Source organism: Rhinoderma darwinii, chromosome 2, assembly GCF_050947455.1.
Source record: "Rhinoderma darwinii isolate aRhiDar2 chromosome 2, aRhiDar2.hap1, whole genome shotgun sequence".
Taxonomy (NCBI): Eukaryota; Metazoa; Chordata; class Amphibia; order Anura; family Rhinodermatidae; genus Rhinoderma; species Rhinoderma darwinii.
The window spans coordinates 182,772,067-182,797,517 of record NC_134688.1 but is presented as its reverse complement, the minus strand read 5'-3'; the positions used below and the strand labels follow the sequence as shown (position 1 = coordinate 182,797,517).

Genomic DNA, 25,451 nt, shown 5'->3' with positions numbered 1-25,451 from the left:
ATCTCACAGAAAAGATTCAGAAGTGTCAGGACTCTGAGTACACATGACGTCCAGGCCGGATTTCATGTGTATTCATTATCAGGACACTTGTGTATGTGGCTGCACATCGTTCTAGCAAGAACACTATGTGCTGTGTAAATGAATGGAGAGGAGTGTAAGACACTGACTGGTCACTGGTTGGTCAGCGTCATACACGTAAACACGCCCAGTTAAAAACACAATACACGCCCAGTTGGACATAGAAAAAAAAAAAACACGCCCAGTTGTCCATTTCAAAGCTCATTTGCATATATATATATATATATATATATATATATATATATATATATATATAATATCAGCATTCTGAGAGACAAGACATGGACCGCACAATCCACAGTATATACGTTGATCTGAGCAGCTAGGCATGATTTAGAAACATGAACATGAGGTTCTTTGTAAACATTTTGATCAAACTGTATAAGCCCACTTGCCACTTCACGGCGACCTCTTTAAAGTGGGTCCCTACTCTAGCGGTTGCAGCACCGCATGGCGGCCCCCGCCACCACAGCACCGCTCCCGCAGAGGGAGCAACCCAGTGGTCCAAAAGCACCCATGCTTTCAGAACGTGCCAAGCCTCCTTGGCTCTGGGCCACGTCCCCCCACAAGTGCAGCACTACAGCAACAGACACCACCATACAGCACCAAGACATGTGAACAGATGGAATGAGCTCACCTTGCCATGCGCCCCCACGCTTGGCACGGTCTGAAGGCATGGGTGCTTTTGGGTCCCTGGGTTGCTCCCTCGGCAGGAGTGGTGCTGCGGTGGCGGTAGCCGCCATGCGGTGCTGCAACCGCTAGAGTAGGGACCCACTTTAAAGAGGTCGCCGTGAAGTGGCAAGTGGGCTTATACAGTTTGAGCAAAATGTTTACAAAGAACCTCATGTTCATGTTTCTAAATTATGCCTAGCGGCTCAGATCAACGTATATACTGTGGATTGTGCGGTCCATGTCTAGTTTCTCACAACGCTGATATATAAAAAATAGCTCATAACTTTGCCAAAAATGCACGTTTTAAAAAAATAAATAAAATAAACGTTACTGTTCTCTACATTGCAGCGCCGATCACATGCAATAGGAGATAGGGATTTGAGAATCTGGTGACAGAGCCTCTTTAAACCCAAAAGCATCACAACTGAATAAATAAACCCGAAAAAAATGGATGCTGAGAAACAGAAAAGTAGTGAAAACAATACTTTATTAACATAATTAGTACAATACAATAATGATGATGATAAAAAATCCATAGACCGACAGTTAAAAACGGAAACTCAACTAGGTATTTCCCAAGTATGCACAGATAGCTAGTTAGATGTATATTGGCCCTGCAATGCAAGTAATATGTTTAGCTAGTAATATAACCATAAAGAACTATGACATAAATTGGTAATGGCTATATAAAGTATATGCAAATAGTCAGTAAAGATGAATATTTAACTAAATACAAGTATGGCCTGTCAGAATAATGTAATCCGGCGGTAAATACCGCATGTGGACGAATTATCTGTAGGCAATATAGACACATGTGCAATGTTAAATGAGTGCACAGGCATGACAATGAACTAAATACATATAGTATGCATAATAATAGGCTACATACATATGAAGTGCATACAGATAATACAAAAATGCATTGGAGGAATAGAAAAAGACATAAGGGAAAAGTTTTAGAAGAGCATATCGTGGGGATATGACATACCCATGGTGAATAACGGGAAAAACCACAGCGGAGATCCACCCCAACGTGTGCGCCGAAACGCGCGTTGGGGTGGATCTCCGCTGTGGTTTTTCCCGTTATTCACCATGGGTATGTCATATCCCCACGATATGCTCTTCTAAAACTTTTCCCTTATGTCTTTTTCTATTCCTCCAATGCATTTTTGTATTATCTGTATGCACTTCATATGTATGTAGCCTATTATTATGCATACTATATGTATTTAGTTCATTGTCATGCCTGTGCACTCATTTAACATTGCACATGTGTCTATATTGCCTACAGATAATTCGTCCACATGCGGTATTTACCGCCGGATTACATTATTCTGACAGGCCATACTTGTATTTAGTTAAATATTCATCTTTACTGACTATTTGCATATACTTTATATAGCCATTACCAATTTATGTCATAGTTCTTTATGGTTATATTACTAGCTAAACATATTACTTGCATTGCAGGGCCAATATACATCTAACTAGCTATCTGTGCATACTTGGGAAATACCTAGTTGAGTTTCCGTTTTTAACGGTCGGTCTATGGATTTTTTTATCATCATTATTGTATTGTACTATTTATGTTAATAAAGTATTGTTCTATTTTCACTACTTTTCTGTTTCTCAGCATCCATTTTTTTCGGGCTTATTTATAGAAAAACACAATACACGCAGTGCTATTCTTGTCAAAAATACCAGAACCCTGACACCTATTATAAGTCACTGGGGTTAATTGGTTACCATTTGGATCGATCGGTAGACTGAACAGTCACAGCATCACCCGTTATACAGAGAAGCCAAGTGAAAAGAGATAATTTTTTTTTTTAAACAAATAAAACAGTTAAACGATAAAGATAAATCATTTTGTAATATAAATTAGGACTCTGTTTTGCACCACTTCCTGGATGAATCAAGTAATGTAAATCTTTAGATTAAGACTTCTCATCCGTTTTACCCCCAGAATAATCACAAAACAATTTAGGAGATTTGGAGAGCAACGGTCTTTGAGATTTCTGTACACAATTATACAAGCCACAAGGAAAACAATATAATTCTACCAGAATTCAGAATCTATATTAAATTACCATGTCCAGACAACACCAGATTTTGTTAAGGCCAATGAAAATTGAGCTCCGCATTCTATCTGGCATACTGCTTGACCATTGAGTCTTTCAATGTTTTGAGGGACATTACATCCTTCACTTCCTCCGCGGCCAAGTTTCCCGAAATCTCCATCACCCCAAGAGAATACTAGTCCTGGGAAAAAAAGCACATTATAAAAACACAGCATTCGATTGAGCACATTTAGGGTAAGTTCACGTAGCACAAATACTGCGGATTTTCCGCAATGTCTTTAGACATTGCGGAAAATCTGCAGCATAATACAGTAGCAGCAGAGTGGATAAGATTTGAACAAATCTCAGCCACACGTTGCGTGAATGATAAGTGAAAAAAAGCGCTCAGAAAATTACCAGCGATTTTTTAATCCGAAGCATGTCAATTGAATTTGTGTAAATCGCTGCTTTTTAGTTGTGGGTTTTCCCTATTGAATTCATTAGGGAGGTAAAATCCACAACAAAATAGCTGACTTTGCGATTTTTGCAAGGGAAAAGCTGCAATTCCGCAGCAAAAATCGCAAGTCCGAAAAAATGTAAATCTTATACTTACCCAGACTTCCGTGCTTCTTCGTCCAGGCCGGCCTCCTGGAATTACGTTTTATCCCATGTGACCACTGCAGCCAATCCCAGGCTGTAGCAGCGGTTGCATGGGATGAAATGTCATCCCAGGAGGCCGAACTGAAAAACGGCCGAGGGACGCGTCGCCATGGCTACGGGCAAGGATGAATTATTTCTTTTTTAACGTGCAGTTTTCCACAGCGGATATTCCAACCGAAAACTTGCACCACAATTTGGTGCAGTTTTTCAGTCGGAATTCCCTGCGGCGACCAGGCTGGATACGCTGTGTTTTTACGCAGCGTATCCGCACTGTGTGAACTTACCCTTAGGGTTTAGTTATACAAGTGCTAATCATATAAAAACGTGACATATATTTAATCTTTATTCTGGAGCGAAGAGACTGACCCCCATATATCAATCAAATTATGTTAGTATTCTAGAGTAAACTGCATAAAAAACATTTTTTTTGCAAAAAGGTATGGTGTTCATGCTTAACCAAATATTTATTAAGCCCTGGCCACTTTTTGCAAATTTTATTAATTGAGAAAAGGGAAGGGGTGGGGCTTAAGTCGCTGCGTCCAACCAGACGTTTTCCTGAATAAAATTTTTACCAAGAATTCGATTAGCTTGGAAAATTCTCTATGAATGTACAAGTGATAAATCGCACAAAGTGAAGCTCGGAACTGAATAACCGGTGCTGCAGGGGGACCCCACACTGCCGCTTTTCCATCACTGAATAGCATACCACTCTGTCGAGGTTTTGACTATTTTCGGTTGTAAATAGATGCTAGAGCAATATTACATTTTATTACATCTGCTCATCTTTATTTTGAAGCTTTTCTGTTCTTATAAATATCCTGTAAAGGCTGAGCCCCTGGTACGCTCATTAACCTTTAACTGAGTGGGGGTTAAACTTTTTTTATATCACCCAAATCTATATTTTTTTCCTGACAATCAAATAACATAGCCAAAAATAGGTTGAAAATCCATAATATACTTTTTTTTAGTAATTCGGCCTATTAAAGATTTTGAAATGCAGAGAAACACTAATACATTTTCTGGCCTTCAAGGTTTTTATTCTTAAATACAAAACATACCTTCATCTGTCAGAGCCAGGGTTTGTGCATCTCGGCTTCCGCATGCCACCTGTATGACTCGATGGCCCAGGAGTACCTTTACCTGAAAAACGGGTCAAAAATGATGAGGTAAATGAGAAACCAAAAGGTTCAAGCAAATAATGTGAGGATGGCGTGAACAATAAGGTAAAGAGGAGAATTATACACTACATGATTGGTGGACATACAGCCTTTACTACTCATCAGCCAAAGATATTAATATGATAACTATTACTGGAGCCATTATGAAAAATACTGGTGCGGATAAACAACTACAATCTTACCATTTTAGGTTTCAGCTGAGTTGTATTGTCACCGTGCCCCAGTCGGCCATATTCTCCCAAACCCCACGTATACAGTTCTCCACTAGATGTAATAGCAGCACTATGAGAACTGCCACAGGCGATGTCTCGGATGCGCTTGCTTTTGAGGGCTTCTATTAGCCTTGGTTTATCACAGTTCCTAAATAAAACACAAAAAAAAGTGTTGTGTAAAGTAAAACCACAACATGACACGATACAAGACAACTAGACATCAGCTTAAAGAGACTCTGTCACCACATTATAAGTGCCCTATCTCCTACATAATATAATCGGCGCTGTAATGTAGGTGACAGCAGTTTTTTATTTAGAAAAACGATCTATTTTTACCACGTTATGATCGATTTTAGATTTATGCGAATTAGTTTCTTAATGCCCAAGTGGGCGTGTTTTTACTTTCGACCAAGTGGGTGTTGTAAAGCGGAGTGTATGACGCTGACCAATCAGTGACTAATCAGCGTCATACACTCCTCTGTACAACGGCCACTTGGTCTAAAGTAAAACACGCCCACTTGGGCATTAAGAAACTCATTAGCATAAATCTAAAATCGATCAGAATGTGGTAAAACTAGATCGTTTTTCGAAATAAAAAGCATTACTGTCACCTACATTACAGCGCCAATCACATTATATAGGAGATAGGGCACTTATAATGTGGTGACAGTCTATTTAATCTGAGATTTAATCATGAATGGTAAATATTTTCAATTCTTCATATTAAAAACCGTGTAATATTTAATAACACATTTAAACGAATAGAAACTCACATTCTGCTGAAGTGACCGAGCTTGCCATCATCTCCTTCCCCCCAGGAGAATATTTTGCCATCCACAGTCAGAGCCATTGCATGTCTTCCACCTAAATACAGTAATTTCATTCAATGTCACAACAGTCATGCATATATTTATCTTCTAAATAGATGGAGGTGTAGTGAATGACAAACCTGAATGAACAGCAACTTTCTTCACTACATAGTTGCTGAGTGCTGTCATTTGTCGAGGTATTGGTACGGTGCCACTCGAAATGCCTAAACCCAACCTTCCGTTGGTAGCTTCACCACATGAATATACTTTCCCCTCAGCAGTCACTGTAGATAGGAATGAAGAGGACATAGTAAAAAATATTCAGGGTTCCATCTAATACAACCTCATATCAGACATATAAACAAAAAACGGAGGTAGAAGCTTGTAGTGTAGAGTACGGCTTCATGGACGCCAGTGAGGTACGTACACAACAGACAGACAGGACTTTTTGTATCATCCCTTCAGTAAATCACAGATTGTATACTAATAATTAAAAGTACAAAAGTTATGCTGAATAAGAGCACTTCAAGTACCTGCAAAAAGACTTTTAGATCCACCGGCAACTTGTATAACATTGAGAGCAGATAGCGTTTCTGAAAATGATGGAACTTTGATCTGCAAGAAAAAGGATCATATTACATTGAATCAGTTGCGCAACTAAAAATGATAGGAAAAAGAGCAAGAACATAGGGGGCTAGTTCACACAGTTTTTAGCGCAGTTTTTGATGCGCAAACAGTGCCAAAAAACGTCGGAAATCACCTCCCATGGGTTTCAATGGGAGGTGGAGGCGGGAATAAATAAGCAACATGCTCTTTCTTCCTGCGGTTCAGTCTCTGACCACCCATTGAAATTAATGGGAGGCAGAGAAAGCGTTTCCAGCGGCGTTTTTTTGCCCACAGCCGAAAAGCGCCACAGAAAACACCGCAAAGAGAGCGCAGGCAGGTCCTGAAGGAATTTTGAGGCAGATTTTTCTGCCTGCAAAAAACGCTGTGTGAACATAACCAAATAGTGCAATTGTCTAAAAACATAATAATGAATAAATATTATTATACACAACGTTCAACATTGAATTTATACAAAAAATAATCATTTAAGCCATAGGTGATCCAAAGGCAGCTATTTTTCAAAATGTTACATTCAACAATGAGTATATATATATATATTTAAAAAAAAATTATATATATATTGTATATAGTCCTGGAAGACATCAGAGTCCAACAGGGCAATCAGGGGACTTGTAATTTCAACTTTAATATAGAAAAAATTTAATACTCGTCCTCCCCTGGTCTTCTTTAGCAATGCCTCACTGCCGACCTCCTGAGAGGACGTTGTTTTGTACCATGTGACCAATGCTGCTAATCACAAGCTGAGGCAGTCACATGGGACAAAACGACGCCATCATGAGACCAGCAGGGAGGTGTCGCTACGAGAGACTAGGGGAGGGCGAGTATGGTATTTCTCATATATCTCCTTCTCCCAATCTTTTTTTTTTTTCCTCTAATCTGTAAAACGGCGGCTGGAGCCCACTGGTGGCCGCCATTTTATAGATTTGTGCGCCACACATCCCAAAAGTTTCAGTTTACGGCGAATCCGAAACTTTTGGGGAAGTCGGACCGAATTAAATTTGTGCCAAATTGGTTCTCTCATCTCTAGTCATAAGTATTACCACTCCATATATATATATATCCCAGAAATAAATCCAGCAGCACTCTGGTAGTCAAGGTGAAAAAAATGTGGTTTATTGTGCCAACATGGCAACGTTTCCGTCCCACCTTAAACCACTTTTTTTCACCTTGATTACCGGAGTGTTGCTAGATTTATTTCTGGGATATCTACATTGTCTTTGGATCAAGACTACTAGCTGGCACCCTTTATTATTGGACTTTTTTGTTGGAAAACCGAGTGCTGCTGCCTCTCTCTGCTTATATATATATATAATCACAAAAGACCTGTCATACATAGCACAGTGGAAATATCACTACGTCAAGTCTTGTTTTAATAGTCTATAAGAGACAGAAGAACGGTACCACCAATAAGTATACTGCATATTACATTTCATATAGTACGTAGATTCTTTAGAAAATCTGCAGAAGAAATTGGCAGTCTAAACTCTGATTTCCACTGCGGATAAGCCAGCGAATTCACATTGAAATTCAACGGAGCAAATCCGTGGCTTTTAATTGTGGAATTTGCTTCAATTATAAACTGTTGCTGTGGGTTTTAAAATACGCACATTCCACGAGTCATTTCCTAAGGCCCCATGCACACGAACATAATAACGCCCGTAATTACGGCACGTTTTTATGGGCCCATGGACTTCTATTGGCCACAGGTACCTCCCCGTATGCTTACGGGAAGGTGCCCATCCGTTGAAAAATATAGAACATGTCCTATTTCAGGCCGTAATTACGGCACGGGCAGGCCCATAGAAGTCTATGGGGCTCCCGTAAATACGGGTGACAACGTGTGTGCACCCGTAATTACGGGAGCGTTGATAGGCGACGTCCGTAAATAGTTACTGTCCAGGGTGCTGAAAGAGTTAAACGATCGGCAGTAATTCTTTCAGCACCCTGGACAGTGGCTACAAATCACAATATAGATAAAGCTGTAAAAAAAAAAAAAAAAAGGACGTTCATACTTACCCAGAACTCCCGGCTTCTTCCTCCAGTCCGGCCTCCTGGGATGACGTTACAGCCCATGTGACCGCTCCAGCCAATCACAGGCCAAGCACTGGCTGCAGCGGTCACATGGACTGCCGCGTCATCCAGGGAGGTCGGGCTGGATGTCGAAAGAGGGACGCGTCACCAAGACAACGGCCGGGTAAGAATGAATTTCTTTTACTTTTATTACGGAAAGGGCTGTCCCTTCTCTTTATCCTGCACTGATAGAGAGAAGGGCTGTCGATTAGTGCAGTGCAATTTTGCAGCCAAAAACGTGCCCGTAAATACGGGTGGAATACGTGTGACCTATGACCTGTATTTACGCCAGTATTTATGGGTGGACAAAAATACGGTCGTGTGCATGGGGCCTTACTGTGTGAATAGGGTTTTTTGGCAGAAAGCTGGCAAATTCGGTCATGATTTAGGCACTGAACGCGTGCCTAAATCCGGATACAATTGTAAGTGTGTAAACATGTCCTTATTGTACCAAATATAACTCACAATACTTTTTACCAATTCCATTAATTTAAATCATATTTACAAGATTACCAGATTTTAGCGCAGTTAAAACACAAAACAAACCTTGAAGTCAAGTAAATAAAGAAAAACTAAAGTCTGTTGCAAAAAGTGAAAAATGCTGAAAGGCAGTCCAAAAAGGTGAATGTTAGACCCATCGAATTTACTTAAGAGAATGTTATTAGCAGCTATTTTTTTTATTTTTATAAGTGGCACATTTTAGGTGTAGTGCTCCTGCTCCTTTAAGGCCAGTTTTACACGTAGTAGTTTTTGGTTTTTTTCTCTCGATACGTCTATAGTAAAATATGAGAACATCTACATGCACAGTGTTTTGGTTTGTAGCGTTTTTCGGATCATTGACTATTTATTTGTCAAAATTCAGAATACTGACAGTATGGCGTTTTTTCAGGCCTCTCTCTATAGGCTTCTGAATAGAACTTCAAAAACTTTAGAAGGGTTGTCCACTTTCTGAAAGCGGATGACCTATTCACCGGATAGGTCATCAGTATATGATCGGTGCATGTCCGACATCCAGACCCCGCACTGATCTGCAACTACAGCTGCCTCCGTGCACCGGATGTTTGGAATGGGATGCAGTAGTTGGAGCCGGAAGCAGACGGCTCCGACCCCTGCATAGATGCTATTCACGTGAATAGGAGCAATGCTGGAATACTGCAGCTTGGCCTTCTATTCTTTGACTGGAGCCATCTGCTTCCGGCAACATCGTCCGGAGGCAGCCAGAGTGCTGGATCGGTGCGGGGTCCGAATGTTGGACATGTACCGATCATATACTGATGACCTATCCGGTGGATAGGTCATACATTTTCAGAAAGTGGAAAACCCCTTTAAAAACATTATTATCTGCTAGTAAACTACAAAAGCCAACTTTACCTTAGATCCTTTTAATCCTCCCAGTTGATCTTTGTCATTTAGGCCCCACACAAACACCTTTGTTCTGATTGTTGCTGTCGATTCTAAAGCAGCTGCTTTTTTTCTAACAAAGCTGGAAAAAAAAAAAAAATGTGTCGTTCACATAACCATATTAACTAGGTCAGCATTTAGTTTGAGATCTATTACATCCCAAATCATTGAAGGGGTTGTATTACTAAAGACAGGAATGGCATATAGCTAGGATATGCCAACAATATTGGATCGGAGGGGGTCCAACAGATGCCACCCTGGCAACACTTCGAATGCAGTGGTGCTAAGCAGGCATCGTAACATCTGGTGTCCTGTCAGCTGTGCTTGGCTTTTTTCGAAGACCACAAGGTTGGTCATTAAAGAGGCTCTGTCACCAGATTTTGCAACCACTATCTGCTATTGCAGCAGATCGTTGCTGCAATGTAGATTACAGTAACGTTTTTATTTTTAAAAAACGAGCATTTTTGGCCAAGTTATGACCATTTTTGTATTTATGCAAATGAGGCTGGCAAAAGTCCAAGTGGGCGTGTATTATGTGTGTACATCGGGGCGGTTTTACTACTTTTACTAGCTGGGCGTTCTGACGAGAAATATCATCCACTTCTCTTCAGAACGCCCAGTTTCTGGCAGTGCAGACACAGCCGTGTTCGAGAGATCACGCTGTGACGTCACTCACAGGTCCTGCATTTGATTCTGCAGCAGCATCGGCGTTTGCAGGTAAGTCGATGTAGCTACTTACCTGCAAACGCCGATGCTGCTGCAGAATCAACTGTAGCCTCTGTGGTGCCGATGTGTCCTCGCTCGTCCGACACGATGCAGGACCTGTGAGTGACGACACAGCGTGATCTCTCGAGAACACGCTGTGTCTGCACTGCCAGAAGCTGGGCGTTCTGAAGAGAAGTGGATGATACTTCTCGTCAGAACGCCCAGCTAGTAAAAGTAGTAAAAACGCCCCGATGTACGCACATAATACACGCCCACTTGGACTTTTACTTTAAACACGCCCACTTGGACTTTTGCAAGCCTCATTTGCATAAATACAAAAATGGTCATAACTTGGCCAAAAATGCTCGTTTTTTAAAAATAAAAATGTTACTGTAATCTACATTGCAGCGCCGATCTGCTGCAATAGCAGATAGGGGCTGCAAAATCTAGTGACAGAGCCTCTTTAACTATAACGTCTTATCTGTATGGCTACTTTAACAGGTAATATAGTTCTATACGTATGCAGGACCAGAGATAAATGGTAATATTTAAAAAAAAAAACAAACACACACCTGCCAGTACTGGTTTTTTCATAGTCTTCCTCCTCATTATCTGAAGCAAGAAATGGCACTGTTGCCAGGACTTCCTCCTCTGCCCGGATCTGCCCTATGACACTCAATTCATGGATCTTACAATCAATGCCCGAACTCCGACACTGCTTTATGGCAATTTCAATATATCTGTGATACTTCATAAAAACATACAGAGCATATTAGTACACAACCTTTATAAAAATAAAAAACATTCAAATGAAAATATCCTGTCCTCACCGGACTTACCTCTGTACAGTCACTGAGGAGCAATACACTCATGTCTGTAGGATTTACGTTGATTGTTTTTAGCTCTATTAGATTATTTAAGGAATTGCCACCTAAAATTTGCAAAAAAGGCTTTCTTTATTATACAACTTGCTTAAAGAAACATTGAAGGGGTTTTTCAGGACTAGAATAATCGATGGTCTACTTTTTAAGATAGACCATCAAATCAGATCAGTGGGGATTGCTCTACTGAAACCTTGCAGCTCAGTGACTAAAAGGGACATTTCATTGTTCGCCAGGCACCGTGACGTACATTTAGTAGTGGCTGTGCCTACTATTGCAGCCCTGTCCTATTCACTTGAATGGGACTGAGCTGCAGTACCAGGCGCAGCCACTATCAAGCATAGGAAATCAATATTATAGTCCCGGAAAACACCATCTAAAACTTAAAAAAATAATAATTACAGATTGTTTACCTGACACCACAACCAGAGAGGGCATATAGCTGCTATCTGCCGGGTCTACAATCATCATCAGTCTGTGCACCAAAACATCTGGAAAGATATCCAACCTGATCCAATGCTGTAGGGGCAGAAGAGACTTCTATAACTCAAACACAGATAAAGGTTTTTAGGTCCACAAAGGAACAATAGCTATAGCATTACCATCTCTCTCTTTTAGAGACAAACACAAGTAAATACAGACAACATGCACATAGAAAGTTGGTTTTTACATTAAAGAGGCTCTGTCACCACATTATAAGAGGCCTATATTGTACATGATGTGAACGGCGCTGTAATGTAGATTACAGCAGTTTTTTAGATTTCGAAAACTATCATTTTTGACGAAGTTATGACCTATATTAGCTTTATGCTAATGAGTTTCTCAATGGACAACTGGGCGTGTTTTACTTTTTGACCAAGTGGGCATTGGAGAGAAGTGTATGACGCTGACCAATCAGCGTCATACACTTCTCTCCATTCATTTACTCTGCACATAGCGATATAGCTATATCGCTATGTGCAGCCACAAACACTAACATTACTGCAGTGTCCTGATAATGAATATAGAATACCTCCAGCCAGGATGTGATGTGTATTCAGAATCCTGACCACTTGTAGCGTCTGTGTGATTTACAGCACAGCAGGCGTAGCCTCGCGAGATTACGCTGTAAACTGTCATTTACAGCGAGATTACGCTGTAAACTGTCATTTACAGCGAGATCTCGCTGTGCTGTGCATCACAGAGACGAGCAGAGAAGTGGTCAGGATTCTGAATACACATCACGTCCTGGCTGGAGGTAATGTATATTCATTGTCAGGACACTGCAGTAATGTTAGTGTTTGTGTATGTGGCTGCACATAGCGATCTAGCTATATCGCTATGTGCAGAGTAAATGAATGGGGAGAAGTGTATGATGCCGATTGGTCACTGATTGGTCAGCGTCATACACTCCTCTGTACAACGCCCACTTGGTCAAAAAGTAAAACACGCCCAGTTGTCAATTGAGAAACTCATTAGCATAAAGAGAATATAGGTCTTAACTCCGTCAAAAATGATCACTTTTCTAAATAAAAAAAACACTTCTGTAATCTACATTACAGCGCCGATCACATCATGTACAATATAGGGCACTTATAATGTGGGGACAGAGCCTCTTTAACTTTAAATATTCAGTGAGCTTTATGTGAATTATAGGATTATTGTTATGCAATATCCATTTAACTTGCCTTGCCCTGTGAGCCAGAAGATTGCCAGCACTGATCGCTACCATCAATAAGACGTGGGGCCTGGTTTGCAGAAGAGGAGACGTTCAAATTTTTTACAATTCTTGACCAATCATCCAGCAACATGCCCCTCTGGCCACAGTGACGTCGCTTCAACTGCTTGCCGGAACGTCCACAAAACACTGGAGACTGACCTGTTAACGTAGGGGCGAAGAAAAATAAAAAAAAAAGTAAAAAAATTATATATATTTATTAGAACAATAAAAATTATATTAATAAAGTCTGGCCTCAGCATTCGCTGACATATTAAATGCCACATAAGCATCAAGCAGCTAATTTGATGTACCTGGCTCATTTATTCTGCCGAATGTATGCCTTGCGTTATGTTTTCGGTTCTTGAAGCAGGTTTCACAGAAATCAAAGTCATCACAATTTCGGCATTTAAATCTAGACCCATGAATAGGAAACATCTGACATCCATCACAACTGCTGACAAAAAATAAAGTAAAACATCGCCTTTTCCACTGTTCCCTAGTAAAAGTTTACATAGGATGCAGTGTTGTGACTGCATTGTATCTGATCCATGTGCAAACAGGTAAGAAATGTGGCTTTGGCACAACACTCGTCCTGCTTCAACCTTACATGGTATCACAGATGTGAAAAGTCAAAAGAACAAGCAGTGGCATTGCTATGGCACAAAACCATGTATCCTTTTCTAAAGCAGACATGTCTTTGTAGCCATTTTCATTGCTCTAAATAAAATAAAACACTAAGCAAAATAGTCTTGAAGTATCCAAGTTGGATACAGTCCTGGAAGACATCAGAGGGTCCAACAGGGCAATCAGGGGACTTGTAATTTCAACTTTAATATAGAAAAAATAAAATACTCGCCCTCCCCTGGTCTTCTTTAGCAATGCCTCACTGCCGACCTCCAGAGAGGACGTTGTTTTGTCCCATGTGACCAATGCTGCTAATCACAAGCTGAGGCAGTCACATGGGACAAAACGACGCCATCATGAGACCAGCAGGGAGGTGTCGCTACGGGAGACCAGGGGAGGGCGAGTATGGTATTTCTCATATATCCCCTCTTCTCCCAATCTTTTTTTTTCTCTCTAATCTGTAAAACGGCAGGTGGAGCTCACATCTTATAGATTTGTGCGCCACACATCCCAAAAGTTTGTTTACGGCGAATCGAAACTTTTGGGAAATTCGGACTGAATTCAATTTGTGCCAAATTGGTTCTCTCATCTCTAGTCATAAGTATTACCACTCCAGTGCCCCCGCCTACCTTTCTGGTCAACCTACAGAGTTGTTTAAACCCTTAAATTAAAGCAGCTGTGCCCGGTGGCAAAACTGGGAGTCTGCTCCTGGTCACCGCTGGCAGACTTCGGCTAGATTCACACGAACGTGACAGATTTACACACGTAAAAAACTAGCGTAAATCTGTCCGTGTGCGATGTGTTATTAAATCAGTGTGCTTTGCGAGAAGCATGTGTTTTTCAATGTGGTACTTTTTTTCCAATGGAACAGATGCGCAAATCACGCACCGCACACAGATGTGCATCCGTGTGCGATCTGTGGTATTCACGCACCCATTGACTTGAATGTAGGACATGCAGTGAGTTTCAAGCAACAGGCACACGCTGCGTGAAAAACAACGCATTTGTGAACAGCACCATTGAAATAAATGGGTCCGTGTGCTGTGAGTGATTTCCACGCACAGCACACGGACGAGTATTACACTTGTCTGAATAAGGCCTTAAGAGGGGGTGATATTTTTTTATTTGCAAAACTTGCAACAGGAAGGATGTTACAGGCTCCAGGACACTTCTGCTTCAAAAATGAAGAGGGCATCGGAAGAGAAAGTGGAGTACTATCTCAAACGCAAGAGAGTAGCTAAAATGGACACTACATCTATACAAAGACTGTTGATCTTCTGCATGGACTAAAAGAAAAAAAACAAAAGAAAACATACGTCACTCCGGGGTGAATGCTTGGAACCAATTCCATTTCAGACAACAGTCCTGTCCAGTGTGACTGCTGAGGGAAGTCTACAATCACATCTTTTCCATTGGCACTGAATGCTACCAAAAAGATATAAAAATTATTTCACATGTATACATATACAACATACATATCAAATATTTTTTACTTCATTAATTAAAACTTAAAATGAACCTAAAATGCAGCAGTATTTATTACTGCCAAGTATCTTTATATTAAACACAGAGTTTTTGTACCATCAAAACTTGAGCAGCGCCAACAACAGCACAACAGTTCCACTGTGACCTGGACACTTAATGATAGCATTTGGCGGGGTTCACAATGGCCAAACCCCCTAATCAATGGGAAATTGATGTAACATCCTTACGAAAAGCAGTGAGAAAAGTACTTTTATCAAAACTCTCCACAAAAGTAGGAAAAAAAACAAAAAAACACATTGACTTCAGATGATTTAAACAAGAATAGCCATTTCCCCAAAAATAATCAGCAACATCGATCAGTAAAAAAACCTAATGGTAATTATCCCCGGGACATTTTGTAATGAAGTATTAAGACACGTTACCTTTAACGACACCCACACTCCTATGCGTAACCGAACCCCATTTGTATTTTGGTATTGCAACGGATGCCTTCACTCTCACTTTATCACCAATTTTGATATGTGAATGAGAACTTTGGGGAGGAAAACCTGCAGATTTTAAGAACATGATTATTTTTGTTCTCTGTTCGGTGCACTACCCTGCGATATACGTACTAAAGTAAAAAGACTCACCTAGTAACTCCACATGGATATATCGCACCCAGTAGGTTCCGCCTTTTTGTTGCCAGTCACACTGAACATTCAAGTCATGGAGTCCATCACGGTCTAACTTAATGACTTTTCCCACATCTCCTTCACAAACCTCTTCATATGTCCGACAGCAACGCACCATCATGCCAACCTTAAAAAATACACAGCATTACAAACCTCAAAGGGTTAGGTACGAAAAACTCAAAAAGATCCAAATATGGATATAGCATACTTGAATGTTCTCTCTCACATATACAGCGTAATCATCATTGCTTAAGAAGTCTGCTCTTTTCTTGTACGTCTGGCTCTCGGTCACAACTGCACCATTTGACTGCAAAGGTTAATGGATAAAGATAAAGAAAGCCTAGTATTTGTAGGAACTCAGAGACAAGGTAACATTTTAAATGCATAAAGGACATCAAAAGATAATGGGGAAAAAAAAATCCACACAATACACATCTGAAACAGAAATCCCCGCAAAACTACCTATAGAATGTATCTAAATAAGGCAGCTCCGTCAATACTAACATCTGGATATGCAGCTTCCAGCTCCTCCACTTCTTCCACCACCTCTTCGTCTGACTCCTCAGAGGCGGTCTCAAAATCGGACAGCTCGGTGACCTGGATGTCAGGATGATCCAACAGCCATCCAACTAATGCCTCCACACCTGCAATCAGAAGACCAAAGTTAACACCAGACATACTTTCCACCTTTCATTCTAACTTTAGACAACCAACTTATTGCCTTATCCACTTGTTAACCTTTCTGGCTACATTTTACAATTATCATCGATCTGTTTTGTTGGATGAGTAGTTTGTATTGAATGGATAATAAAATGGTCTGGGTGCAAATGCACATACCAAAATGTTCTAGTGCCAAGAAAATAAATATCATATGTTATGATAGAAGTGAAAATTAACTCATTTTATGGCTATTATGAGGGCTGCGTCTGAGGCTACAACTTGGAAACAAGAAAGGCGTTATTTAAAGGGTATCTGTCATTGGAGTATGTTAGAAGAACAGTAAGCATAACTTTCAGGTTACTCCCGATTCGATAATACTAACTGATTACGTGAAAAAAAATAAAAATAAAAAATTCTTAGAATAAGTTCCATGTTCGCTGGGCTGTTAGACCAAACAACAGAGATACGAATGAGTCTGCTGTATTCTGGGTAGACAGCTATTAACCAAACCAGCACATGCTTTTTATGTGCAGTTTGGTGTAATAGACCAGTGGACCTCTGACTAATACGCTGCCCTTAAAGTGTCCCTCCAATTGTACTCTCCCGCTCGGACATCAGGCGTGGAGAGACACTATGGCATGCTGGGCGGTACAGTTGCTGTGGCAACCGTACGACACCCGCAGAGTATCGTGCAAAAGGGCCCATAAATTAGAATTGAACCTGTGCAAGACACTCTGGGCATCGTATGGTAGTCAAATCAACTGTACAGCCAAGCAGGAGTGTCTCTCCACACTCTATATCAGTTCAGGCGGGAAAGTGAAACTGGAGGGACACGTTAAATAAAGGCAGCATATTATGGTGACAGATCCACTTTAACTTGTTGGAAAAAAAAATTTTATGTCGGGATTGAAAGGATGTAAAGAGATATGACTTGTCATCCCCTAAGCATGATATGAATAAATAAAAATGGGAAAAAACATAGGCCATTTCCAATTTTAGCATAAGATGGATACGGCCACATACCTGGAGAACTTGAAGCAGTTCCAGATGCACCTGACAGTGACTTAAGGGCAAACTCAATGTTTTTCCTTTGAAAACCCATGTCCATCAATTGTACCACAATGGGGACAGGCGGTATGGGAGATGATTTGCGCTTTTTCACTTTTGCTGGGCAGATGTGCTGCACAGTCACAGGAGAAGAGACCTCACTTGAACTACAGAAGTCGTCGAAGAGTGGAGATGATGGATGCGTCGACTCCACTGCCAGGTACTGACAGACTGCCAGCGCAGCTGCCTGAATGGGCAACAAAAATACATTATGTCTCACAAACTGCTAAAAATGTGTAAAAAGGCAGTAAGAGGTCTGCCACCAACCACAAAATCTAAAATAAAAATACAATAGAAGTACATTTTGATTAAAAGTGATACCAGAACAGAAGTCTTCTGCAGGGAAGAAAAGTGTTTTCCACCATCAAGAAAACTAGTTTCTCCACAAATTCCTTTACCATTGAAGCCATTTGTAAGTTCCTCCCTTCCAGAAATATCAAAATTACAGGCAAATATTTCATAATGTAAGTAACAGAAACAAAAAACTCTAGATAAAACTGGATAAGTCCAAAGATAAAAGAATACCTCCAGCTCCTGTTTGTCAAATATCGCTTTCACTGGTGAAGGCTGTGTAGCTGCAGTTAGTAACTGTTGTAACAAGATCATCGGAGGCTGGGGACCCTCTGGAGACATATCGGCAAAATCTGGCGTGGCGGCAGCACCTTCATCTCGAAGGAAAAAAAATCAAAATCATTCTAGTACTCCTAATATGAAAGTTAGAGAATGTACCCAACTCTCTCAAAGTGGTGTGGGAAGCTTTTTCGGGGTCAGAAATAAATACAAAGAAACTGTTCTAATGTAGATTGAGATCATTAAAATACATGGCTAATTCAAGAGCAGATGTGCGCCAGTCTTACGTATTATGGTCAGTGGATCAACCCAATTCAGCATGATCTGCAGACAATCTGGTGTGTATTGGGGCCTCCCATAAGTCTATTTACTGTTTTTATTTTTTAGTTCTTATCGTTAATTGTCCAAACCACCGTCTATTGTGGGAGAGAATACATGTCCATACCAGCTGGAATTAGTCCGGTTTCGTGCACAGATGGTTGAGATAAGATTTGTCTCAGTCGGTCTTGGTGAGATAGAAGGGCCCAACCAGCCTTCAGTATGTAAAGCTTCAGCTGTTGACACCTCAAACGGTCCAGATCAACTTGGTCTATAAAACAATGAAATAATTGGCACAATAAGCGGAGGCATTATGGGGCTGCGGAGATGACTTCTTAAACCCGCAGTATAGTACACCGGAGAGGTTGCTATTTGTAGCTCAATTGTGAGCTGTGCTTTGATTACAAATGTCTTTCCCGTGAAAGAAACATCAATTTAATCCTTTTTCCATGCTGTCAAAGCTTCCTGTTATCGACTGGATAATCATTTTCAATCACAATAATCACTCGTAAAGTTTTAAGACACTTTGCATTTTCCTACAGAGTAGCAGAGGTCCTGCAGGTAGCATTTCAGAGATCGTTCACACTAGCAAAACAGGGGGATAAATCCTCATAATATTTCTGTAATGATTTTGCCCCTGCTGTGATTTACAGAAGCTACAGAATGACACTACTTAGGACTATCCATTTCTGCCATAAATGAGAAATACAAGTGGACATTACCTGCCAGCCCCTGACTGGGAGACTTCTTCATCCTGTGCTTTTCCAGCTTGCAGCCTGCCAGGTTTACCAGCTGTGCCCAGACAGAGAGCATTGGATCAGTAAAAGGCAAGTTGTTCACACAAAATGGCACCACAGGCAGCTGGAAGATGAGAAAAAAGGTAATGTTGGAACAGAACGTATGCATTATATTACATGAAGAAAAAAAAAAGATAAGATTACGCACGTATGTAAAAATATAAATGTGAATTTCAGACCAGGGAGAATTCCACTTACTGGATGAAGTTGATTTAAGGGGCAAATATGGCTGGTGCGCACATCATGGAACTGTACAGTGATTTTTCCTTTTGGAGTGATTCGGGTCACGGTGCCCTCTCCAAACTCATCATGTAACACCTGTCCCCCAAGACGTAAGCGACTGTCTATGCCTCCTATCACAGCCAAAACTGCCATCAGGCTACGCACTTCAGGGTTCTCAGAGTCAGGAAAGTAATCCTCCAACACGGCCTGCCAAAGAGAGGCAGATAAAAGATAAATGATCTTCTAGGGCGGCATCAAACAGCACTTCTAGGACATGAAATAACGCATTATTTGCTTCTGCTTGCACAGAGACCTTAGGGTAATCTTTTCAAAAAATAGGTTTTTTTTTCATCTGGGAATTAATTAACCCGTTAATAGCCAGAACATAGTATACAACCGTACTGGAAAATTTATAAACCTGTAGAGTAACTTCATGCGTGCAGGTTTTGAAACGGCAGAAAAAAATGCAACAGAACTGCATAAATTGCACATTGTAATTGTTTATTTCAGATTTTACAAAAAAAAAAAAAAAAAACTAGCAAACGTTTTTTTGTCATTTCAATAAAACCTTTTTTATAAAATACATAGAAACAAAATCGACACAATATGTTACAATACTTGGTTTTAATATAAATTTGTTTTCTTCCTGCTTTTATTAAAGGTGTTGTCTCACTAAGGGCATGTACACATCAGCGTTGTCTTTCTGTTGAGGGGTTCCGTCGAAACCACAGCTTCCGTTTGCATCAACATTTATCTCAATGGTGACGCATGCTTTGCTATGTTAGACACCGTTGAGAAAGGGTTCAGTTTTTTGTAAGTAGTGCCACATACCCCGCCCCCCTTGTAGATAACACCACTGGGGCTCCCTCCAGGAGTGGAATCTCTAGCCGGAACATCGGCAACGCTCTGGCCGGGGATTCCGCTTCAGGAGGAGCCCCTGATGTCCCTGTCCGTTCCTAGACAGAGGCTCTTTCTAGTAGCATGAATGTATATAGCACCACACAGCCCCTCTTACCAACCCCTGCAATTCTTCGATGAAAAAATCTCCACCTCCTCCCACGTACGTCGCCTTGCGAGGAGGAGGAGAGAGCGAGCGGCATTACACATGGCCATCACTTAGATCACATCTGTATTTTACACGGCCCTCTATGGGAGCCATGTGGCCGTGGGAGCAGCCCAAAACAGGGCTTGTTCCATATTTTGATGGCCCGGTAAAACTGGCCATCAAAAAAACGAAATAAATGAATAAATAAATTAAAAAAATCGGCCGTGTGAATAGCCCCATTGGAGTGAACAATTTTTAATGCAGCCATGAGACAGCCGTTAAAAAACGCTTGTCACATGGCCGTTTCCTGGTCATGTGAATAGGGCCTAAGACATCAGAGAGGGGGCTCCCCCACTCAGCCCACCTTTATGAGCCTGAGCAAGGGCTCCCAACAATTCGGTCGATCTGGCCCATCCATGTATTACATGGACGGCCATTCATTTGAAGTGGCAGGGGAAATATATGGCAGCACCAACTTGCCCTGTCAATAACAGGTGACCAGAGGATTAGGAGCCAGACCCTAATCGATCAGCTGACAATCAGGCTGGCATCAATATTAACAAGGTGAGACAAACCCTTTAACCCCTTCCCGACATTTGTCGTATAGATACGTCATGGAAATCCAGTGCTTACCGCATTCTGCCGTATTCATATAACAAACGGATGGCACCGGCTCAGAAGCTGAGTCGGTGCCATCATCGCCGGATGTCAGCGGTTTATTGTCGATGTCTCCTGAGACTACGTCTCCCACCGGGATGCGAAGCCTAATCGCCTCCCCTTCTGAGCCCTACTGTGCGCCCAAACCGCAGTTTATGACCACAAACGGGGTATTGCCATACTCTGGAGAAATTGCTTTACAAATGTTGGGGTTCTTTTATTCCTTTATTTGTTGAGAAAACTACAAATTTTGAGCTAAAGCTACGTCTGATTGAAAAGGGATTGTTTTTATTTTCACTGCCCAATTCTAAGAAACACCTGTGGGGTCAAAATGCTCACTACACAACTAGATTCATTCCTCAAGGGGTGTAGTTTCCTAAATGGGGTCACTTGAAGGGGGATTTCCATTGTTTTGTCCCCTCAGGGGCTTTGCAAATGCGACATGGCACCCGCAAATCATTCCTGCTAAATTTGAGCTCCAACAGCCAAATGGCACTCTTTCCCTTCTAAGCCCTGCCGTGTGGCCAGCCAGCCATTTATGACCACATGTGGGGTATTGCTTTACTCGGGAGAAAATCGCTTTACAAATTTGTTGTGCTTTTTCCCCTTTAGTCCTTGTGAAAATGAGAAAGAATTAGCTAAACCTACATTTTCTCTGAAAGAATGTAGGATTTTAATTTTCACGGCCTACTTCCAATAATTTCTGTAATAAACCTGTGGGGTCAAAATGCTCAATACACACCCCTCAAGGAATTTATCTAGGGGTAGTTTCCAAAATGGGGTAATTTTTGGGGGATTTCCACTGTTTTTGCACCGCAAGAGCCCTTCAAACCTGACATGGTCCCTAAAATATATTCTAATAAAAAGGAGGCCCCAAAATCCACTAGGTGCTCCTTTGCTTCTGAGGCCGGAGCTTCAATCAATTAGCACGCTAGGGCCACATGTGGGATATTTCTAAAAACTGCAGAACCTGGGCAATAAATATTAAGTTGCATTTCTCTGGTAAAACTTTTTTTACAAACATTTTTTAATTAAAAATGAAGTGGGGTGACTTATTGGGGGTTTCTAATATATAGGGCCCTCAAAGCTACTTCACAACTGAACTGCCCCCTGTAAAAAAAGCCTTTTGAAATTTTCTTGAAAATGTAAGAAATTGCTGCTAAAGTTCTAAGCCTTGCAACATCCTAAAAAAATAAAAGGATGTTAAAAAAAAACAAAAAAAAACTGACCATCTAAAGTAGACATATGGGGGATGTTAATTAGCAACAATTTTGTGTGGATTAAACTGCCTGTCTTACAAGCAGAAATTTAGAAAAATGCTCATTTTTCGCGAACTTTTGGTGTTTTGTCACAATTAAATACTGAATGTATCGAGCAAATTTTGCAAGTAACAAAGTCCAATATGTTTCGAGAAAATCTCAGAATCGCTTGGATAGGTCAAAAGCGGCTAAAGAGGGAAGGGGTTAAATAGAATAAAATAAACTGCCAAGCACAGAGAATGCTGCCATTTTTAAACACTGAAACATAAGCCAAAAACATGTCTAGGGAATTGCATATTTTAAAATCATATTGGGGAAGATTTTCTCAAAACTGGTGCAAAAGAAAAAGTTGAGTAGTTGTTCATAGAAACCAATCAGAATGCTTTTTTCATTTTCAAAAGGGCCTCTGAAAAATGAAAGTTTGAACCTGATTGACTGTTATGGGCAACTACTCCACTTTTCCGTTGCACCAATTTCGATAAACTTTTCTTATTGATTTTTAACCCCTTCAGAACACAGCCTGTTTTGGCCTTGTGGACACAGCCGATTTTTTTAAAATCTGACATGTGTCACTTCATGTGGTAATAACTTTGAAATGCTTTTACCTATCAAAGTGTTTTGAAGATAGTTTCCTCGTGACATATTGTACTTTGTTACTGGAAAAATTTGGTTGAAAAATTCAGTATTTGTGAAAAACACCAAAATTGAGAAAATTTTCAAAAATTAGCATTTTTCTAAATTTAAATGTAAGCATACGGGCAGGTACCCATGGCCAATAGCAGTCCATGGGCCCGTAAAAACGTGCCGTAATTACAGGCGTTTTTACGTTTGTGTGCATGGGGCCTAACAATCACACTGTGCTGTGGATCATGCTGGGCTGGAACAATGAGAAGTGTAGGACGCTGATTGGTCCCTGATTGGTCAGCATCATACACTCCTCTGTACAACGCCCAGTTGTCTATTAAGAAAGTCATTAGCATAAATCTAAAATTGCTAATAACTTGCTAAAAATGATCGTTTTTCAAAATAAAAACCACTGCTGTTATCTACATTACAGCGCAGATCAGATTATGTAGGAGATAGGGGATTTATAATCTGGTGACAGAGCCTCTTTAACTTAGTGGAATTTGACCGTGAAAATGAAAATCTACATTTTTTCCAAATAAAACTTAGAAATTGTAAATTTTTACAAGGAATAAAGAAGAAAAAACACCCCAACATTTGAAAAGCAATTTCTCCTGATTATGGCAATACCCCATATGTGGTAATAAACGGCTGTTTGGACACACGACGGGGCTCAGAAGGGAAGGAGCGTCATTTGGCTTTTGGAGCTTCAAGTTTGCTGGATTGGTTTTTGGGTACCATGTCGCATTTGCAAAGCCCCCGAGATCAAAACGGTGGAAAACCCCCAAAACTGACCCCATTTGGGAAGCTACAGCCCTAAAAGAATTTATCTAGGGCTAGGGTGAGCATTTTGATCCCACAGGTTATTTGCTAAATTTTGTGGAAATAGGAAATGAAAACTTATATTGTTTTTTATTTTTTATTTTATTTACAGCGTTCACCGTGGGCTATAAATGACATTTACTTTATTCTGCGGGTCGATTCAATTATGGCGATAGCATATGTATATTTTACGGTATTTGCACAATAAAATCATGGTTTTAAAAAAAAGGAGTTCATCACGAAAGCTGTGTGAGGGTTTGTTTTTTGCATAACAAACTAGTTTTTATTGATACCATTTTTGGGTACATGTGACTTTCTGATCCTTATTTATTACATTTTTGGTGCGCTGAAGTGACTAAAAATAGATTCTGGTATTTTTTTTTATTATTATTTTAGTGGCGTTCACCGTGAGGAATAAATAATATTTTTTTTTTATAGTTCAGGCCGCTATGGATGCGGCGATACCTATTGTGCATCGTTTATTTATTTATTTTTTTCTAATAATATAGGACTTTATATGAGGAAAAAGGGGTATTTTTAATTTTATTACTTGGAACTTTTACTTTTTTCATTTTTGCACATTTTTTTTTTCTACTTTTTTTTTAGTCCCACTAGGGACTTGAAGATCCAACTGCTGGATCGTTATTATAATACCCTGCAATACTTACGCATTAGGAGCACATGTAGATTAACGGGCTGCAGGCACAAGGACCAGCGCTGCAGCGCGTTAATCTATGTGGGCTAGTCGGGAAGGAGTTAATGAAATTGTAAAAGGAAAATAAAAAATAAGCACTTCAGAAAACCACACAACAAAACTTGCATATGTGAACTGCGCCCTAAAATACTATGGAAAACCCCTTTGACCAAAGGTTTATGGTAACTGTTGATCTTATGTTACCGTGGTTATTTTTGCTCAGGATTAAAGGGTAACTAAACTTTCAAAGAACTTTTGACGTGTCAAAGTGACACATCAAAAGTATTGATCAGTGGGGGTCCGAGCACGGAAAACGCCACCGATCCCTAAAACTAAGCGCCAGAACAACTTGGGTGAACGCTGAGCTGCTTCGTTTCTGATCGGCTTTTCTTGGAAAGCCGACAGAGTGGTGTAGGAGAGAGTGCAGCCCGTACACCGTTCGCTCAGCTTTTCTTACCTATGTTTATTCAGTTTGGTAGTAACCGGTCTGTTGCGATCACACAAAAATATCAAAGGGAATGTGAACACCGCAAATTTTCTAAAGGGAGTGTTAATTTGATTTATCTTGCTATGCTACTATCAGAGTGACAGTGTTACAATGCACATTGTTATTACAATAGATTTTCTTTACCGCATCAAGGCGTTTTCTCTCAATAATGGTAGTGATAGAGCTTAGCTGGGAGTTGATGTACTTGTTGATGAGACCATTCCACTGATTCAATGAATGAAGAGTACGAAGTAAAGCTACGATCTCCTCCGCTAAAGTGCTGCTGTGAGTTGCAGTCAAAGATGCCTGTGGTCGAGCTTTACGTCTCCGGAGGGTGGATTCTACAGAGACACA

At 40.5% G+C, this 25,451-nt stretch overlaps 1 protein-coding gene across 5 annotated transcripts in view; it reads right to left on the bottom strand.

Moving 5' to 3' along the window:
* The window catches only part of HERC2 (HECT and RLD domain containing E3 ubiquitin protein ligase 2), a 200,087-nt gene that overhangs the window by 70,850 nt on the left and 103,786 nt on the right, over window positions 1–25,451 (bottom strand). For 4 of the 5 annotated variants that reach the window (XM_075852579.1, XM_075852582.1, XM_075852581.1 and 1 more), the window contains 23 exons: window positions 25,242–25,438; window positions 19,486–19,716; window positions 19,213–19,351; window positions 18,618–18,761; window positions 18,128–18,270; window positions 17,519–17,789; window positions 16,340–16,479; window positions 16,044–16,142; window positions 15,794–15,962; window positions 15,584–15,709; window positions 14,993–15,101; window positions 13,364–13,503; window positions 13,021–13,211; window positions 11,767–11,872; window positions 11,312–11,403; window positions 11,045–11,220; window positions 9,738–9,849; window positions 6,203–6,284; window positions 5,810–5,953; window positions 5,634–5,724; window positions 4,831–5,008; window positions 4,529–4,610; window positions 2,841–3,012 (listed from right to left, as the gene is read on the bottom strand). In XM_075852579.1, the coding sequence (XP_075708694.1) occupies window positions 2,841–3,012; window positions 4,529–4,610; window positions 4,831–5,008; window positions 5,634–5,724; window positions 5,810–5,953; window positions 6,203–6,284; window positions 9,738–9,849; window positions 11,045–11,220; window positions 11,312–11,403; window positions 11,767–11,872; window positions 13,021–13,211; window positions 13,364–13,503; window positions 14,993–15,101; window positions 15,584–15,709; window positions 15,794–15,962; window positions 16,044–16,142; window positions 16,340–16,479; window positions 17,519–17,789; window positions 18,128–18,270; window positions 18,618–18,761; window positions 19,213–19,351; window positions 19,486–19,716; window positions 25,242–25,438 (3,334 nt within the window). The remainder of the gene's footprint in view (window positions 1–2,840; window positions 3,013–4,528; window positions 4,611–4,830; window positions 5,009–5,633; window positions 5,725–5,809; window positions 5,954–6,202; window positions 6,285–9,737; window positions 9,850–11,044; window positions 11,221–11,311; window positions 11,404–11,766; window positions 11,873–13,020; window positions 13,212–13,363; window positions 13,504–14,992; window positions 15,102–15,583; window positions 15,710–15,793; window positions 15,963–16,043; window positions 16,143–16,339; window positions 16,480–17,518; window positions 17,790–18,127; window positions 18,271–18,617; window positions 18,762–19,212; window positions 19,352–19,485; window positions 19,717–25,241; window positions 25,439–25,451) is intronic. The other variant, XM_075852580.1, reaches the window with a different exon arrangement.